Here is a 21,611-nt window from a genome sequence, read left to right on the forward strand (position 1 = left end):
TCAATTCTTTCAGATTCTGGAATTCCAGATATTGAAATAGAAAACAGTGGGACGCCTCATGACAGTGCTGCTATGCAAGGTATACAAACAGCACTCTCCTTCCTCTAAGTGTGTAATATGTGCTCCATGCAGGCCGGACAGAGCACAGAAAACTTCTGCATTGCTAGACTTCATTCATTTAATACAAGGTCAACTTTTCATATGCTAAGAAGCAATCTATAGTGATCTTTATTGGAGAAAAGCATTTATGATATATGATATAACTGAAAATGTCTTAACAATTCAATTACTTAGCTATTGCAGAGGCACAATGTGAGCAAACAGTTTTTTTTCCTGGTGAGATACTAAATGAATATATCTTTACATGTTATTCACTTTCTAAAAGTGGAGAAATATGTAAGAAACCTTTCACAAGCATGTTGACTGATAGACTTTCACTTCCTTAGTGCTTGTAAAGGGCAAAAATACAATAATCATGATCTATAGGTATTTTAACGGTCTTCTAGAAATTTTTATTAATCTTAAAATTTTCATAATGATTTTAGAAATCTTACTAATATAGAAGTAAGAGGATGACTTGTATTTTCCAACTTGCATGATTTCCATAAATAGGTATATTTTTCACAATATTATAAAATATTCACCATATTTAAATGGATGAAAAGTATCAGTAAGAACTGTATCAGACTACACAATCCTTTAAAAGTAAGAATGACATTTAATCAGGGGAAAGTTTCCCGTTTGATAACATTGTAGATTTTATTTCTTTATTCTTCTATACATTGTATTTATATTCACATTTATTTTATAAAATTAAAACTGGATACGCTAAAAATATCTCTCTGAGATGAGAGAGTTTTCCAAACTTTCTAACACAAAGAAGGATATTAATGTGCTTTTCACTGAAAGGTTAATAAGTGGATGCTTTTCTGCTTTATGATCATATCTATGTGAAGGTAACAGAAAAGAAGTGACCATGTACAACTGAGCAGCTTCACAAAATTTACAAGCTCATATTTCTATTGTTTTGAAAGTCTTTTGATAAATCCAGAAACATCAGATTTCATGGACCTTCTAATGATGCTTGACATTGAGGCATCTTAATAGCCTAAATAAATTACTTTCATTAATTGTGAAAAACCATGCAGGCTTAGGTCATTCAAAAGTGTTTGGGATGTTTCTTAGGCCCTTTTTTTTTTCTTTTGCCGGCTTGCCTTCCTTCCTCTCACAATTTAAAGGGCACTTATAAATATGCCAAGTGAATTAAAATAGGATTAACTGTTGAGACAGTTCATTTTCCACAGCTAAATTCATAAAGCACCACTATTAGTGAGTCTGGTGACTAAGGTTCCTGTTATCTGGGCATGAACGAACAGTAACACAAACACAAACACAGTTGTTAGGAAGACCAAGGTGTGGCTGTGCCCCTAATGTGAATGGGATCTAAGATTAGTGATGAAACTGAAGGGATCTAAACACAGTACCAGTAGATGTTTCACTACATTACAATTTATTCTCATATCCTCATACAAGTCAATATAGTTTCTTATTTATATGATGCCTTTAGTTGATAGAAACAACATTTTTCTCAACTCCATGATAAATGAGTGTTGAGTTGTCATAAATTTATTTTGTTTTTATATAACAGATTTTATATAAATACATAATTCAACTGTGATCAGTGTGACATGAATAAAAGTAGATATTCACCCCATATTAACTTAATAACTTTTGCATATTAATTTATGCCTAGAAAAGCATAGTTTTTGTTTTCTCTGAACATATTCTCACTAAGTTTTAAAAAAATTCCCAAATCAGATGCAATATTATAAGTACTGAGTTAGTTTATTTTTAAATGAGAAAATTGACTATTTCCAAAATAAAGTTTTTTGCTTAGTATATATGGTCAGCATTGTACAGTTATGATAAAATATAGTAATTTAATAATTTCTCATTGAGTTAGAATTTCATTCATTTATTTATTCACTTTAAATCTAAATTGAATCCCCCTCTCCTTCCTCTCCTCCCAGTCCCTCCCTTACAAATCCTACCCCCTATTACCTCCTCCTCTTCAGAGAAAGGGGAATACCCACTTGGATACCACCTATCCCGGGACATCCAGTAGCAGCAGGACTAAGCACATCCTCTCCCATTGAAGCCTCGCCAGGCAGTCCAGAGTCAGACACAGTTCCCTTTGTGGGTCTTGTAGGGTTCTTTACTCTTCTGGCTTGTTAAGTTCCATCCCACTATTCCACAAGACTCCCCGTGGTTTGCCTGATATTTGACTGGGTCTATGCATCTGTTTTCATCTGCGGCTAGATGCAGCTTCTCAGGAGACAGTTATCCTAGGCTCCTGATAGTGCAATCATAGCAGAATATCATTAATAATGTGAGGAATTTGCTCTCTCACATGGGATGGGTCTCAGGTTGGGCTAGACATCGGTTGGCTGTTATCTCAACTGCTCCATCTTTATCATTGCACATCTTGTAGGCAGGACAAATTTGGGGTTGAAAGTGTTGTAGGTGGGTTGATGTCCTCCTCCCACAACTGGAAGTCCCACCTGGCTACAGATGTCACTTCAATCTCCGTATGCCTCATTAATAGGAATCCTAGCTAGAGTCATCCACATAGACTTCCAGGAACATCTTCCATCCTAGTTATCCAGCTAATCCCAGAGATACCCACCACCAATTTCTGTTCTAACTCCTAGCCCTCTTCTGTCCCCTACTCCCCACATCTGATCCCCATCCCTGTTTCCATTCTTACTCCCCTCTCCTACCCAGTTCCCTCCATCCATCTCCAATGACTATTTTGTTTCCCCTTCTGAGTGAGGTTCTCTGATCTTCCCTTGGGCCCTCATTACTTAATTTCTTTAGATCTGTGGATTGTAGCATTGTTTTTAATAGCTGAATAGTATTCCACTGTGTAAATGAACCACATTTTCTGTATCTATTCTTTGGTTGAGGGACATCTAGGTTATTTCCAGTTTCTGGCTTGAATATAAAATTTTGAAGTACTGGATCCCATGACATTCATAATACAGAAAACAGTAGAAAGTAGACCTTTTTATCTTGTTTAGCTCAACATTTAAGCCTTATATGCAATAAAACTCCTGTCATTACTTTTTTGAAAACTAAAGTGAATGTCCTACATTAAAATGATAGTAGAATCACAAATCAAAAAGAAATTTTTAGACCATGTGTAGTGGCATACATCTTTAGTTCTAGCATGCAAGAGATGGAGGCAGGTGGATATCTGTGATTTCCACAAAGGCCTACATTATATTTTGAGTCCAGGTCATCCAGAACTACATAGAAAGATGCTACCTTCAAAAACAAAAGATTTCTGCAACAAAAATAATTTGTTTTGTTAGAGGAAGAGATATCTGAAAATATGACCAGAAATAATTATAATTATAGCTCATAAAATAAAACAACTCTTATGTTACATAAACACTTAACATTAACCTATGATTTTAAATATTCATAATTGAAAGATTAATTTTATCTTCATTCATAGTCTTTAGAAACCATACAGTGCCTGAAAACATGAAATGAAAGCTTTGCTGTTATTTTTCCATTCTTGCTAACAGTTTTGTTTTGATATGCTGCAGTTTCTTTTTTTATTTACCTTGAAATGTTTACATATTTTTCACCTCCCTGCCTTGCTCAGTTTTGTAGGTTGAAAGATTCCTTCCTGTCTTTGTTTGTGAGAATCAATTCATGCGTGCCAATGCACTGCCATTGCCAAAACTCATCTGCATCACAGGAAACAGTTCAGGCTTCATTGATGTCCTTTCTCTTCCTATTGTCGATAGCTCTGCTGGATAGAAATCTAGCATTAACCTAGTGCTCTCTCTTTGAAATTCAATTAGTTCCACTGTGACATCATCTTAAGAAGATATAAAGGGTACTTGGTAAAATGTTCGATGGTCACTCTTAGAAGCAAAACAATCAAAACTAGTTTTATCATATGTCCACATAAATTTGAATACAGACAAAATGCTCTGGATTATATCTTGTAGAAGTCTCATCAGTTTCTTTCATTTCTAATGTGCTTTGAATGTTGTTTGACAAAAAGATAATGCACATAGACAGCCTTAATTAAAATAATTTCATATTTCAGCAGTCTATGATTATGCCTCTACTTAAAGGTTTTCATGTGGTCAACAATGAATAAAGTACTCTCTATGGTGATTATGTCCACATCTCAGGAGCAGAATTTTTCAAAGGAACACATGAACAAGTGTGGTCCAATTCAAATTCCTCTAACTCAGCTGGAGACCTGCAAGACAGCACATCAACCATCTTATCAGCCAATCTCTGCTTCACATAAAATAAACATACCAGGTGTCATTAAGTGTACCTTCAAGATCAATGATTTTTGCAAATGACCTTTAAGTGGCATTTGTGTGGTGCATTTTTGCTGATAAAAGCAAATTAAATTAGCACAACTACAAGTAAACTGATAAAAACTAAAACCAAACATCAGTACCATTAGCTAACAAAGTAATATTTTCTCTTTATTGCATTCTGCCATTTAGTTATTATCCTATTGGAAATCTAATTATAATCCTTTTACTCCCCAGTCAAACTTCACAGTTTTTGCAAGCTTAGCACTGACAAGTGATTTCATTACATTTGATTGCCCATGCCCAGATTGACTTAACTTCACTTGGAGACCTAAAAGCCCTCTCAGTTTCTCAGATTCCCTGTTTGCACATTACTGCAACAGCTCCTTTAATTAATTAGCATGAACTGCAGTAACATGAACTGCTGAACAGAAAATAACATCGTTTTATGATCGCAGGGAGAGTTCTCCTTTTGCATGTTTATACCTTAGTTAACTTTTGTATGACTATATTTTGTTGTTAAGAGTGACTCATAGAGTTGATAGTACAAATTTCTTAAATTTAAAAAATTGACCTCACAATCATCTTAATAATTAGAGGAAAAGCAAACATGGAATATGAAGCTCCTAAATTTTAGATAAAATCCAGCAGTGTATATGAACTATCTAGTCATAAAATAAAACAATAAAGATGAATTCATAAACTGCAAGGACATCGTGACCCACTGTGTCTGTGCATGAAACTCTGTTGTTAAGGAAAAGAAGACAACAAAGAATGCTAAGAACTAGGGTTTTGTTTTTGTTTGTTTGTTGCAAGTGAAATAGGTTAATGAATAATTCTACATTACTTACTTCTCAATATTTTTGGTTAATATACAGTTATTGAACACCATTTTTTCTGTTGTTTTTCCTTAAAAGCAAAGTAATTTTCAATATTTTTTCTTCATTTGTGACTAACACTATCAGTAGAAATTAAAGTCAGCATATTTACCAAAGTTAAAAAATGTTGTGTAAAAATAAACTTACTAGATTATTTACTTTTTCTTTATAGTTTTAGTTCAAAAACATGAAATCTAAAAGCTTCTTTGGGATGGAGAACAATTGCTATAAGATATAAAATTTATAATTTCTTCAAAATAATATACCCTAAATGTGTCAATGAAAAATGAAAACAATGTCATTTGTCAACACTTAATATTTATTCAATATGAACTCTATATAAATATGTATTTTTTATCCAATCCCCAAATCAACTAAAACAGTATGCATCTTTCCTGAAACTTACTATATTTTCTCTTTGCTTTTCACATACTAACTTGAAGCAAACATCCTCCAAATGGTTAACGATCAATCTGATAATTGCTAGAATAATTACCCATATTATAGACCTGCATTTACAAAGTTTAGTACAATGGTAAGAAAATTGTTAGTGTGACTATAAAATATGTTAAAAAAAGATAAATTACATATTAATTCTCATCATGGATATATGATTTTTCAAAATCAATAGAATTTCTCTATTAAAGGTCCTTACTTTAAAGCCCCAGACAGGGTGTTCTCAGGCTGTCTTTAGAGATTCCACTGACTGCTTCTTGCCCTAAATCCATCAATCATTAATTCCCTTCATGTGATGCTTCTACTGTGTTGGAAGGTATGCACAGTCTCTCTAATGCTCTTGAACAGTGAACATATATCATTTTGTAAAGATGGTTAATACCTCAGGGAATAAAGAGATTATTGAAATGTGAGTCAGTTTATGGACTTCCTCTCAAATATCTTCTTTGATACTAGAGTGCTGCACTACTGTCTCAGTCAGTGTTCCAATCCTATGAACAGACACCATGACCAAAGCAACTCTTATAAAAAAGCGATTATCATAATCGCAGGGTGTATATGGCAGCAGTTAAGCAGGTGCTGGAGAAGTAGCTAAGAGTTGCATCCTGATTGTCAAGCAGGGAGAGGCAACTGGGAGAGGTGGGGGGAGGAAGAGGAGGAGGAAGAGGAGAATGGGGGGTGAAAAGAGGGGAAGGGAGGGAAGGAGGGAGGGAGGGAGGAGGTGCGGGATTTTTGAAACTTCAAAGTCTACCCTCAGTGACACACTTACTCCAAAAAGGCCACACCTACTCCAACAAGACTACATAAACCTCCTAATCTTTCTCAAGTAGTGCCACTTCCTGGTGCCTAAGCATTCAAGTATAAGGCCTATGAGCTCCATTCTTTTTCAAACCATTACAACTGTGTATTAGTATTGAAATATTGCTGCAACTGCCATTACAGAGAGAGAAAATGTTACACCACAAGCCCTACAAAGTAAGCCCCAGGGTCTTTCCATAAATTGGCAAACAGGGATGGTATTTTATTTTTCTCTAAGTTTCATTAGAAGGCTTGAGTTTTAGTTGTTATTACTCTCAGGAGTAATGCATCTTAATTTTTTCAACCCTCCGTATTTTTAACTTGGTCAGTCATGCCCTCCAGATTATATCATGCCGCTCTGCTGTGAAATACCTATTACACTATGATCCAAATCATGTTTCTAGATCCTTAGGAAGATGTGAAAAGCTTGCTTATTTATGGCTTAGTTTTCATAAGTAGCTTGTACCATATCATTACAGTGTTAACAAATATCATTTGTCCTGATCCAAAAACTTCAGTGCATATCATGATGATACCATCAGATTTCTTGTACTGATCTGAGACTCCCATACTTACAGTTCCAGTTACATTTCACTTATGTAACAGATGAAATTATAGTGATAGAAAGATAATGAGAATTGCAAACCGAGACCCATTCTTCTCCTCAGCATTTGGGGTATACACAAGTCTTTCTTCTTTCATTACCAATGGGGGAGATTTGATTAAGGCACCTCTAGTGGCTACTATGTTAAGACCCAATTTTTTTAATGCAATGTTTTTTAAAAATTTTGTAATTGTGGGTATATGTGTACATCTCTATGTATGTATACATATATACATACATACATACATACATATGTATATATACACTACCATCTTCTTACTAATTTCAAATTTTAAAATTATTATATAAATACCACTTGAATAACAGTAGTTTTGTGACATTTGTATTATTTTTATAACTTTAAGTTTTGAATAGTGTAGAAAAGAAAGTCACTTCATAATATATGTGCAGCGATGTGATATTTTGTGTCAGTTTCTGACAACAATTTGCCCTAACAATAATATCCTTATTTCTTTATTTTAAAATATGTGATTAGCACAATGTGAAAGTGTGGAACTAACCTACAAGAACTTAGTTTGCTTGCTATAAATGATGGAAATGAATACTAGCCCTATTACTATTTTCCCTCTTTATATATCACTATTGATCAATGGTTGTAATAATTAGCTAGATAAAGGATCAAAGGTTGTAACTATTAGCTAGATAACTCCAATATTAATCTATTCAGAGAAGCATTTAGGGGGCTATCTTTAGTTTGATGGTTACATTATCTAAAATTAACAGTAACTTAATAAACACTTGGAAGTTATATTAGTAAATGCTAGGTTACTAGTTGCAGAAAGTGACAAATGTGATACCTTTTGTTACTTAAGGCTGTGAAATATGGCAAAGATAGCAATAGAATTGTTTTATTATCAAAATCACTTCACACTCAACAGGACATTAGATATGTAATCATGGACTCAGATTTCCTTACTGTATGGTTTTAATATAAAATTGTGTCTGTTTGATCTAGTACATTTTCTCATTTATAATAATCATTAAACAACTTGTTTTGGAAAGGAAACATAGTTTAGGATTTGATACATATTCTCATTGTTCTACTGAGTTTATATTTTACATTTTGAATATTTGAAAATTAACAATGGCATACAACTGGATATAATGCTGTGATGTTTGTCAACAATGTAAATGATTATCAAGTCAATATTTTCTCTAGTTCCTCAACTTTCCAGAAAGCATAAAGTTTCTGAAAAACATTTTTTCTTTATAGCACTATTTGTCAACAATATTTAAGTGTTTTTATTTTTCTTAAATTATTTAAATATTTAAGTTAGATATATATCTTTGAAGCTCTGAACAGTTAATGAGTGAAGGAAAACTTAGAGTGAAAAATCAGCTCTTACCATGTCCTATCAACTGCATTTTCATTTTCCATTTGGAATATTTTTACAAATCTTTTATACAAATTAATCTTTTTCCATTACTTCAGTTTTTCATTCCTTCCCATATTTTGAGTCATTACATTTACAATTTTTTTATTGTTTTCTTATCATTGTAGTAAGCAAAAGTAGTAGCCAAATTAACCATACATTTAAATATATTAAAATATTTTCATGTCTTTTATATTAAAACGCAAGTTTAATTATTTTAAAATGTTTTATAAAGTGAAACATATATAAAATGTTTTATATTTACATATTGGTAAAATGTTAAATATACCTTTAGATTATTTAGGTTAACATCCTAGAAAATGTAAACATCAGATTTCAAACTTGCTCTTTACATGAAAATTGTAAAGGAATATAACATTTCTGCAAGTGACATCCATGTTTCAAGTGGCTCCTACAAACCGGCTTTTACTTGTTCACCTTCTCTTTCCCTGCTGGAAAGCAGAACTCAAGGGCTTTCAAAATTCTTGATATTAAAAAATTGCTAGACTCTCCAAAGCACATATGATTTATTGTCATTTTAAAGAGATTGTGTTGTGAAGGAAGTAAAGCAAAGTTACTTAAAGAGCACTGATAGCCAGGTTTTCTCATTTAACAACTTGCCAACCCAATACTAATCACTAGAAGTCTCCCCTTACTTTCTCTTCAAGATGTCTGACACACGACAAGACAAAGTTGTTATTATTGCTATATTCTATTAAATATACATGAAGTAATCATCAGATACTTTATCTGATGATTTATAGATTAAGTATAGGTAGTTTTCAGTAGAGTTGAAATATTTGCCATATAAGTATCATTTAAAGCATTCTGCCAAGCCTTTAACTTTTCATTATGTAGTTATAGTACTCATAGTCCTGTACATTACCCTTGGTGAGGACAGAAAGCTTTTCATACCCTGTTTATAAAACAAATCATGAATGACTACAGTTTTGAAATTGGGGAGAGTATGTAGTTTATTATTAATTCACAAAATTAGAAGGACAACTAAAATTAGAGATATAAATAACCACAAATAGACTAAGCAGGTAGTGTTTATGTATTCAGGAATATATGTACATACATATAAATAGATATATGTAACAGCTATAATGAAAAAACAGGCCTTGAATTTGAAGAAACCCAAGGAGGGGTAACTGTAGTAGAGAGTTTAGAGGCAGGTAAAGAAAGGAGAATGACATAATTGTATTATAATCTCAATAAATAAATTAGTATTTTTTTAAAAGTGAGCAAGAGATGCTTAAAATTCTGTTCTTTACCATTTCCAAAGAAAGAGAAAGAAAAAAAAAGAAAGAAAAACCAAAAGACAAAAAAATAAGTGACCTATAACTTGTGTTAAGTTTGATTCAAAGATAAATCTTACTTTTTGCAAATAATGGGAAATGGTTATTACTCTAAAAAAATTAACTAACATTCTAACAAGCACCATGCAATATCTGAAACGATGATGTCATTTGGTTTTTCTCCACAGACATAGAATCAGTCAGATTCTATAGCATTTTATTGCTTGAGATGTCTCGCAGTAGTGTGCTTTCACTACTGTCAAATAAGCAGGACCATATTTATACAAGGATATTACCTAATTATGACACAGCTACCTTCATTACTGTTGTTTAGTGAGAATAACAAATATCGAGTTTTTTCTACAGTTGAAATAAAGTTTATGCAATTCATTTTACATTTAATTTGAATTTAATTACCACAAGACAAAATTATGTTGATTGTACCCCACATTGTTTCATTTTTCTTTTATGTACATTAGGGAACCATGACCCATCTATGGTTATTCTAATTTCAAATAATACAGTGCTTACTTGAAATTCATAAATATTTAAATAATACAGGAATTTAAAAACACACTGGACTTACTAAGAGAACTCATTTAAAAAATATATGAATGCTTACAAAGTAAGGCATCCACTATAAAAGAGAGACCTCATAACCTAGGTTTCCAATGATGAAGCTTATTAGTGCTTAATGACTATTTTTCATTTATATAAATGAGCAAGTGATAAGAAATCACTTGAAAGAAAACATTAGAACAGTAGAAGAAAAAAATCATAACAGCATTTTGCTCAAAACATAAATTAAACTTCTGAAGACATTTTGGATACTTATTTGGTAACATTCTACATGAGCAGATTTTAAATAAACATCCTAGAAGTAACATTGCAACCTTTACTAGAGATTTTTGCCACAATAGAAAATGGTATGGATCTTTACTGATATTTTAAACAAGGAAACAGAAACCATCCTAAATGCTTTGTTTATTCAGCTAGCCATGCATGTCACTTCAGATTGTAAAGCCGTAGCGCATTCTCAAAGGGCTCATAAGCATATTTTAGTTGAGCACTATCATTTAGAGCACTTTCATATTGTTAGCATCATGCAAAGAGAATAAAATTGATTTGGAAATTTACAGTACATCTAAAGTTTTCTCATTTTGTTAATTAATTTTAAGAAATAAAGTTTCCCCTAAAAGAAAAAGCTAATAAAAATATAAATTATAGAAATATTTATCCAAATGCTGACTATTTTTATGTCTATCTATCATAGGAAATAAATTGAGTTTGTAGTAAAACTTTGGAATCTCTTTGTTGGAATGACATTTTGACCAGGTCTTATTGTTTTTCTGTGCAGCCTGAACACTGATGCCGGAACTTCAAGTGATCATAGAAACGGATAGGGTGCTGTAGCAGTTACCTGCTTACTTAGTGTTGTGATTCTTTAGAATTCATGCTCAAATTCTTTTAAAATATGGAACACTCAATTACTATTTGTTCATAATTGATGAATAGAACCTTGAACACATAGGAAAAATGTACTAGAGAATGGTCTTTCCAAGATTTTACGGGACAATTATGATGACTAAATGTGACACTTTATAGTTGCTTTACCCATTTATTTCAATGAGTTCCTAGTGCTTCACAAACATTATCACATTTATCCATACAGCAGGTTTGTAGTGGGTAAGTAGGTGGCACAATTTTGAAGATGGATTAAATGATATTTCTAGATTGTATGTAAGAAAATAAAGTGTAGAAAAACCTACTTTGAGTCATGCCTATTATGGAATAACTTTCTATTTCTCCAATATGTTATTTAACAGTACCTTTATTAGCAGACAATTTATTGGTACAAATGTTGTCATAGCCTGTGAGATCACTTTGTAGAAGAAAGTGTGCCTGATTTGTTCTCTTAAAAAAATATCATAGAGAGCTTTAATTCTTAAATCATGCCACACTTATATTTTCCTTTTAACTGATGAGGTAGAGCAAGTTGTCTACTCCCTTTCTACTAGCACATCCCTCATCTATAAAGAAGACAATGTTAAAAACTGATCCCAGCCTACTCAATATGCCTTCTTTCTTACTTTTTTCTTCCTTTCGATCCCAAACTTTGCTTCTTCTTCATAATGATACCAACAGAAAACAAACATAATGGTATGAATAAAGCCCACAGATACAAGAAAAAGAAAGAAAGAAATTATAGGTCATTTTCATTGTGAACATTTATACTATTCATCCTGTGGTCTAAACATAATCAGGTAACTAACATTTCCAAGAGATATATAAATGGTTCATTTGGCCTGAATTGCTCAGGAAGTGTCTTAGAATATTTTTGACAATTTACTTATTTAAAGACCTGGCCACAAACTGGTGATATTAATTAGGATCATTTTCACACCTTTCAAGAATCTAATACATTAGTATTTGAGTGATCAAAGTCATTTAATGACATTTTTCAAACATTCACATTATACCATCAAAATCTTACTCATTGGGTAGTATCTGCCCTAGTATTATATTTTTTGTGACAAAAGTTCTACTCACGTAAAATATCAACTAATATTTTATTCATTTTTCTAATAATTAATTCCTTGTGACCACATATGTAATTTCTTTTGGAATGACCACTAGACTTAAATAATTTAAAAAATAATACATTAATGCATATCAATATGATAGGTTACTTGTTTCACATCCTGAAATGTTTTTCGAAGTTATAAAGATTCTTGCTTTTGGTACTTTCTATGATGCACACATGATCTACTGGTATAAAATCTATAATGTTTCACTTGATTGCATCAAAATAATGCCAACTTAGAAACAATTGATGAACAATGAAATAAAATTGGTAATATCAAATATATGAACTAAATAACAATGATTTATGACCAAAGGTATAACATCTAGAGTCACCTTTTCATCAACAAAGAACATGTACTGAATGATACAGAATGTTTAATAGAATTTTTAAATCAGGTCACTTAAACATACAGTATTGTCTTTTTTCACTATTTTAGTTGAAAAGTCAGAATCTTCCTTTTACCTGGCATTTTCCTATTTGTATGCCCTTTTTAATGGCACTTGATGGTAGTTGTTCTTTTTTATAAACTTTAGATGTATAATACAGAAGGCCAGTACTTACTGGATCTGAAACAGCCAAATGTGGCTCTTGATGGATTTAACCTTTCATGAGAGGGTGTCCTAGTGGAGAAGATAATACTAACTCCCTATGCCATCCATGCTAAGTTAGGCATTTCTACATTACGAGAAGGATTACCCAACCCTATTTTTTACTTAAAATACTATCATACCTGTAGATACATAATTCCCCATTTTGCTCTTTGGATAAATATTGAAGCAGTAAGGTAACTGTCAGCTCTCCACAAGTGTCAAAGTATGTCCCTCCTTATGACTGTTTAAGAGCCTGACATTCTGCTGGAGAGGAGCTATTCATTGCTTTTCCTAATCTATAATCATGTTTGCATACAGAATGTATATGAGATAGTATCTGTTTGATGATCAAGTATAAACCCTCTTAAAAAATTGAAGGAGTCAACTACTAATTAGCTGTTTCCTATTCCTAATGAAGTGAGCATGGCAGATTTGGATTAAAATTCAGCTACAGCTCTCTTCTGTTTATGGTTCCAGATGTTTTTGTTTTATCTAGGAGTTTACTTTGACAGCTACTACTAAATGATAAATCACTCATATTATAGCTGAAATGCATTTTGAAATTGAAATATGGCAAACTTTGAGATTGTTCCAAGGAACAGCATCGATTGCTAGGCCATTACTTGTTCCTTCCTCATAATCAGTCTGTATTGGAATACTCACAGCAGTAACAGAAAATGTCTTAATAATATACAGCCTGCCATGCTGTTTGGTTACTACTATCGTTAAAATGTGGGGAAGTTTTACTAATGGCATCTCAACTTACTGTATTTTGAGTGATACAATTGGTTGACACCATAATGTTGTCTTCTTGGTGGCCTAGTATGTCTTTTGATTTGCAAGCTGATGTGCAAACTATTCCTGATAAGCTTTGTAAGTGGGCGCATTAAATGTAAGTTGTGGCCAGAAGTGTTTGTCTCTTGTAAAAGATAAAAAATTAAACAAAATAAAATGAAAGATTTTTCAAAAACTGCATTTTTCCAAAAAAAAAAAAGTGACTGTGTTTTCCATTCATTGCGATGTTTATATGACTTTTTAGGTGACATTGTTTATTTTACCCTTGCTTTCAAATTTGTAATGTTCACATTTTGTACTGCATGATTCAAGCTTTATTATTATTGTATAAAATTTAAATCCTAGTAAAAATGAATGACATTTGATGTTGAAGAGCTTTTTATTGATTTGCAGACTGTGTATACAGAAGATGAGGTGGATTATAGAACTGATTACTTCATTGGTCAATATCATCACAGAAACGAAAGATGTAGAGCCTAGGACCTCATTACAGAGCTCAGACTGCATGTCCAAAAGATTAGTCTAAATACTTTTCTGGGGTTAAAGATTACCAAACTATTAAAAACAAAACGATTTTTATGTTCTGGTTTCTGAAACATCAAGTTAGTTCCATGGCTTTCTTGGACAAATGTGTATTTACCTGCAAATAAAGACCTGCTCTAGCTTTTCTAATTTACACAGAATCCAAGTCTTTCTTCTGTTACCTTATAGCTCCTTCATTTTTGGTTTTGAAATTAATGCCATGAAATTGCATTAATTTATTTAATATGCAATATTTTATAAGAAAGTATTTTAGAAATTTTATATACTTTCCTCCTTATAACTCAAAACCTTTTACAGTATACATTTATATTTTAAACAAGGAGTGTCAGTCTCCCTATACACGAAGACACGTTTGATTGACAAAGATCTAATTTTAATTGTTTCTTGAGCACAAGTAATAGATTTGTGCTGATTTATAGACACATTATTTTCTGATTCCTGTTCTGTAACCAAAGGCTAATTTTTGTTATTTGGCTAGTGAAATATGCAGGTCATAAGCCATTATAATAGAAAAGAGCAACTTTAAGCACAAAATGGCAGAATACAATTTGTTTTTCATTTTATTTTTTCTTTTGTTGGATATTTTTTATTTACATTTCAAATGTTATTCCCTTTTCTGGTTTCCCGGACATAAGCCCCGTATCCCATGTTTTTCATTTTCAATAATAAACTTTATTAATCAGTTGGTCTCTAACTAGCAGATGATACGCAGTTTATATTACAAATATTTTAATGAATATTGGTTTGACCACTTAAAGTTCAAATGATATTGAAAAGTAGTCACCATATGGTATGCACCATCTTAGGGCTAACCTGGGCAGTGAAAATTGTAAATGGACAACGCTGTCATAATTTTAGAGCCAAACCAGGTAATGTCTTTCCTTCTGATTTTGATAAAGCACAGAAAAATGTAATATTATGTACAAAGGTAAAAGAAATATAGATCTTTATAGACATTATAAAATAGTTTATGAAAAGAGTCTTTATCAGTTACCATGTCTTCAGTACTGTGTAAAGAAGGGGAGCTGTAGTATGAAATTCACTTGAAGGATCTTTGAAATTTGACACATTAACTTAAATTAAAATTTACCGATATTAAATCAATACTGTTGCATCAAATCATCTTAGGGTACTGAAGACTGACATTTTAGTCCTTTCATACCTATGCTTCAGCTATGGTCCACAGAAGAACTAACATGTTTTCTTTTTTTTAAAGGAGGTAACTATTACTGTTTAGCAATGGCACAGCAGTTGTGTTCAGCCTGAAAGGTCCTCGCTGGCTTTACATTAAAGAAGATACTTGTGATTCCAGTATATCTCTGAAAATATCCATCATGGAGTTATTTCAGTTGTGCTTATCAGCAAAGTTCTGTAACTGAATCATATTTTCTGTGTTACATTAAGTAAAAGAGGATTATGTGTATATTTAGAAAGCAATGATGTAATCTTTGTCCTTGCATTAGATTCACCAATTTAAGACCATGAGATAAACCCTGATGACTTAAGTATATTGACCATATTTGATGCTTTTTTATGCTCATTTCTGCTTGGCTTTTTGTCCTTCAAAAAATATAGTAGTATCTTAGAGACTAGAAACTTATATGTATGGTTTCTCTGTTATACCACATGTTAAGTTACAGTACACTTTGTTTACAATGTACTTGCTAATTTTCAGTATAAATAAAAGCATTTTGAATTTGTCAGTTATTTGTCTGAGTTTTTATTTCCATATTGCCACATGTACAAGTACATAGCAGAAACATTACAAATCAAAATCTAGAAACTACGATGATGTGTGCATAACTTTCTTTAGTGTTGTTCTGTTCAAAAACCATGAATACAAATTGTGTTCCATTTCACGTGTTTAGAAGAGTCAACATTATTGTTTTCAGCTGTTTTAGTGACTTACACTAGATTAACTATTTCAGAGTGTATATTCTTAGTAACTCTGCTTCTAGGGTAGACGATTTTAATCAGAAGTAGAAACTTTTTATGAATGAATAACTAGAAAATCTTCTGTGGGGGTTGGGGATTTAGCTCAGCGGTAGAGCGCTTGCCTAGCGAGCGCAAGGCCCTGGGTTCGGTCCCCAGGTCCGGAAAAAAAAAAAAGAAAAAAAAAAGAAAATCTTCTGTGTAAATCTATTTCCAAAAGTTTCTTCTAGACCCACTCACTTTCTATGGAAAAACTATATCTGAGTATATATATATATATATATATATATATATATATATATATATATGTGTGTGTGTGTGTGTGTGTGTGTACACATATATGGAATATTTGGTTCACAAATATAAAAATATAAAAATTTAAATCTAAATTAGTTCCAATAAATTTCTGTTAGCCAGACTGTTATTGTCTCACTAAAGATCTTTGCAGTTATTTCTCTGTACTAGAAGGCCCACCTGGACATTATTTGGGGTTGGTATTTCATGCTTCTCGAAGCTTCCTTCATCGGCTTACAATGTTCCTGGTGATTACACATTTGGGGTTGAGGGCTTCATTTCAGCTTTGGCTGAAGTACCTTCTAGTTCCAAATATCATTGCTATTGGTATGGCTTATAAAAAGCTTATGCGGCAATATATGGCCTACCTTTCTGGGCCTTTCTTTGAAGCTTTGATATAATTGTGCATGGAACTATGACTCTTCCAGTTTGTATGTCTTCAAAGCTGAAATCATATAGATCAAACCAAGTTTGTCCACCAGTGTGACCTGTACCTGTTCTATTTTGAACGAGGTTTGTAGAGACTTCTGAACCCATTGATAGGTGAAAATAATAACTAAACAAAACTATTTCTGGGTAATATGGGCTACATGGAAGGTGGAGCTCTCTTGTCAAGTTAAAGCATTTGAAACAAATTTGCATCTTTCAACTTGTGATGTGATAAATGTCCTTGTAGATGACTTGGATGGCCTTCAGACTCTTCCTACTGCCCTGATACAAAGAACTCGGTGCTATTTAATCGCACTATTTTCTAGCAACTGCAGTATCCTTGGCCATATCATTTATGATTTCTCACAAAACTACAAATTTTCTAAATCATTGCGATATCTTGCTTTGTTCTTGATATTTACTGCAAATTTCACTACCATTGATGAGAACCATATAACAACTTGGATATCGAACTCCTTTAAAATCTCCTCTTCTGGATAAACTTACCCACCATCTTTAATTTGATCTCACAAAGTCTCAGAGCACGGATAAAGATTCTTTATCACAGCATGAAAAGCATTGCCTTTTCATTCAGATTTCAGTAGCATCCTTATATCCATCTGATATTTCAAAATGGTCTTTAGTATCTACATCCTTTTGCTTTGTGTTTTGTTTTGATTTTGATTTTTTATTGGATATATTTTTTATTTACATTTCAAATGTTATTCCCTTTCCCGGTTTCCTATTTATAAGCCCCCTATCCTCTCCCCCTCCCTCATAAGGGTATTTCCACCAATCACACCCCTTTACAGCCCCCCGACATTCCCCTGCACTTGGGGTCCAGCCTTGGCAGGACCAAGAGTTGTCCATGGCACTGGTGTCCCAACAAGTCTATTCTCTGCTACATATGCAGTTAGAGCTCTGGGTCAGTCCATGTATAGACTTTGGGTAGTGGTTTAGTCCCTGGAAGCCCTGGTTAGTTGGCATTGTTGGCATAAAAACTTATGGAGTTGCATGCTCTTTCAACTCTTTCAATCCTTCCTCTAATTCCCCTAAAGAGGCTCCTATTCTCAAGTTAAGTGGTTTGCAGGTATCATTCACCTCTGTATTGGACATGCTCTGGTCATGTCTCTCAAGAGAGATCTATATCCAGTCCCTTTTAGCATGCACTTTTTAGCTTCATCAATCTTGTCTAGTTTTGGTGGCTGTAAGTATATGGGGCACATGTCAGGCAGGCTCTGAATGGCTGTTCCTTCAGTATCTGCTCTAAACTTTGCCTCCATATCCCCTCCTATGGATATTTTTGTTTACCCTTTTATGAAGAATTGGAAGCATCCACATCTTGGTCATCCTTCTTCTTGAGCTTCCTGTGGTCTGTGGATTGCATCTTGGATAATTTGAGCTTTTGGGCTAATATCCACCTATCAATGAGTGCATACCATGTGTATTTTTCTGTGATTGGGTTATATCACTCAGGATGATATTTTCCAGTTCATTCCATTTGCCTATGAATCTCATGAAGTCATTGTTTTTGATAGCTAAGTAGTAGTACTCCATTTGTAGCTGTACTACATTTTTTAATCCATTCCTCTATTGAAGGGCATCTGGATCTTTTCCAGCTTCTGGCTATTATAAATAAGGCTGCTATGAACATAGTAGAGCATGTGTCTTTGTTATATGTTGGAGCATCTTTTGAGTATATATCCAGGAGAGGTATAGCTGGGTCCTCAGGTAGTGTAATATCCAATTTTCTGAGGGACATCCAGACTGATTTCCAGAGTGGTTTTACCAGTTTGCAGTCCCACCAACAATGGAGGAGTGTTCCTCTTTCTCCACATCCTCACCAGCATTTGCTGTCACCTGAGTTTTTGATCTTAACCATTCTTACTGGTGTGAGGTTTAATCTCAGTGTTGTTTTGATTTGCAGTTCCCTAGTGACCAAGGATCTTGAGCATTTCTTTAGGTATTTCCCTTGCATTTCGAGCATAAATATTTAGGATTGAGTGTTCTTCTTGGTTGATTTTTCCTTTGATGAAATATGAAGTATCCTTTTTTTACCTTTTGTGTTAAATTTTGTTGGAAAGTCAATTTAATTCCATATTAGAATGGCTACTTCAGCTTGTTTCTTTGGACCACTTGCTTGGAATGTGGTTATCCAGACTTTTACTCTGAGAGAATATCTGTGCTTGTCTCTGAGGTGTGTTTCCTGTATGCAGCAAAATGCTGGGTCCTCTTTATGTATCCAGTCTGTAAGAATATGCCATTTTATTGGGGAATTGAGTCCATTGATGTTAAGAGATGTTAAGGAATAGTGGTTGTTGCTTCCTTTTATTTTTGTTGTTAGAGGTAGAATTATGTTTTTGTCTCTCTTCTTTTGGTATCCTTGCAAGATACTTTCTTGCTTTTTCTAGGGTGCAGTTTCCCTCCTTTGTTGGAGTTTTTCATATATTATCATTGTAGGGTTGGATTTATAGAAAGATGTGTAATTTGGTTTTGTCATAGAATATCTTGGTTTCTCCATCTATGTTAATTGAGTTTTGCTGGATATAGTAGCCTGGGTTGGTATTTGTGTTCTCTTAGGGTCTGTATGACATCTGTTCAGGATCTTCTGGCTTTCATAGTCTCTGGTGAGAAGTCTGGTGTAATTCTAATAGATCTGCCTTTTTCCCTTACTGCTTTTAAAATTCTGTCTCTGTTTTGTGCATTTGGTGTTTTGACTATCATGTTATGGGTGGAATTTCTTTTCTACTTGGAGTTCTATATGCTTCTTGTATGTTTATGGGCATCTCTTTCTTTGGGTTAGGGAAGTTTTCTTCTACAATTTTGTTGAGTATATTTACTGGTCCTTTAAGTTGGGAGTCTTCATTCTCTTCTATACCTATTATCCTTAGGTTTGATCTTCTCATTGTGTCCTGGATTTCCTGGATGTTTTGGGCTGGGAGCTTTCTGCATTTTACACTATCTTTGATGGTTGTGTTGATGTTTTCTATGGTATCTTCTGCCCCTGTGATTATCTGTTCTATCTCTTGTATTCTGTTGTTGATGCTTGCATCTGTGACTCCTGATCTCTTCCCTAGGTTTTCTATCTCCAGGGTAATTTACCTTTGTTTCTATTTCCACTTTTAAGTCCTGGATATTTTTATTCAATTCCTTTACCTGTTTGGTTGTGTTTTCCTGTAATTCTTTAAGATACTCTTTAAGGGATTTTTATGTTTCTATTTAAGTGCTTCTACTTGTTTACTTGTGTTTTCCTGCATTTCTTTAAGTGAGTTATTCATTGTCCTTCTTAAAATTCTCTATCATTATCATGAGATGTGATTTTAAATCCAAATCCAAGTCTGGTGTGTTTGGATATTCAGTATTTTATTGGTGGGAGAACTGGGTTCTGATGATGCCAAGTTGTCTTAGTTTCTGTTGCTTAGATTCCTTCGTTTGCCTCTTGCCATCAGGTTGTCTCTGGTGTTAGCTTTTCTTGCTATCTCTGACAGTTCCTTGACTGTCCCAGAGGCCAGTGTGTCAGCACTCTTGTAGACCTGTTTTCTTTCAGCAAGATCTGGGAACAGAGAGCTCTGCTCTCACATGTATAGATACTCCTGGCAACTTGCTTTTAACCCTCAGGGCAGGCAGAAACCAGTAGGGTCCTGCCCCTGTCTACTCCTAGGTCTCTGTGCCCAGAGGGCACAGATGGCACTAGGAGATTTTACCTAATTTACATTTGTCTTATGATTCCAGATAATAATCGTAGTGTTTGCTTTGTGGACAACCATGTTTAACTTCCTGATTTTCTTTCTACCTCATTTCTTTTCTAATCCAAAATTCTGGTTTTTTTTTAATTTTTTATGACCGCTTAAAATAATATCTATCCTTTCCCACCTATTTTTATAATATTTGTGTTTACTTATTGACTTCAAACCATTTTCTCTTTTTTATTGTTTGTTTTATTTGTTTACATTTCAAATGTTATCCCCCTTCCACAAAACTCCCATCCCATCCCCCCTCCCACTGCCTCTATGAGGGTGCTCCCTCACCCACCCACCCACTCCCACCTTTCCACCCTAGCATCCCCTTATGCTAGGGCATTGAACCTCCATAGCACTAAGGTCCTCCCTGCCCATTGATACCAGAAAAGGCCATCCTCTGCTACATATGTAGCTGGAGCCTTGGGTTCCTCCATGTATACTCTGTGGTTGGTGGTATAGTCTATCAGAGGTCTGGGGGGTCAAGTTTGTTGATGTTTTTCCTATAGGGCTGCAATCCCCTTCAGCTCCTTCAGTCCTTTCCCTAACTGTTCCATTGGGGTTCCCATGCTCACTCCAGTGGTTGACTGTGATTATTTGCCTTTGTATTGGTCAGGTGCTGGCAGAGCGCCTCAGGGAACAGGTATACCATGCTCCTGTCAGCAAGCACTTTTTGGCATCAGCAATAGTGTCTGGGTTTGGTGTCTACAGATGGGATGGATCCCTATGTGGGACATTTCTCTGGATGGCCTTTCCTTCAGCCTCTGTCCCTGCATTTTCTTCAAACAGAAACAATTCTAGGTTAAATTTTTTGAGATGGGTATGTAGCCCAATCCCTCAAAAATGGACCATGTCTATCCACTGGATAAGGTCTCTAGAGGTTCTCTTTCCCCCTTTTTTTGGGTATTTCAGTTAATGTTT

General features: G+C 33.9%; 1 protein-coding gene across 9 annotated transcripts in view; it reads left to right on the plus strand.

Moving 5' to 3' along the window:
• Dach2 (dachshund family transcription factor 2) overlaps positions 1-16,002 on the plus strand; it is a 565,808-nt gene extending 549,806 nt beyond the window's left edge. For all 9 annotated transcript variants that reach the window (XM_063280376.1, XM_039100249.2, XM_039100247.2 and 6 more), the window contains 2 exons: positions 14-79; positions 11,141-16,002. In XM_063280376.1, coding sequence (XP_063136446.1) covers positions 14-79; positions 11,141-11,145 — 71 coding nt within the window. In that variant the 3' untranslated portion in view covers positions 11,146-16,002. The remainder of the gene's footprint in view (positions 1-13; positions 80-11,140) is intronic.
• The last annotated feature ends 5,609 nt before the right edge of the window (positions 16,003-21,611 follow it).

This window comes from Rattus norvegicus, chromosome X, assembly GCF_036323735.1.
Source record: "Rattus norvegicus strain BN/NHsdMcwi chromosome X, GRCr8, whole genome shotgun sequence".
In the NCBI taxonomy this organism is placed as follows: Eukaryota; Metazoa; Chordata; class Mammalia; order Rodentia; family Muridae; genus Rattus; species Rattus norvegicus.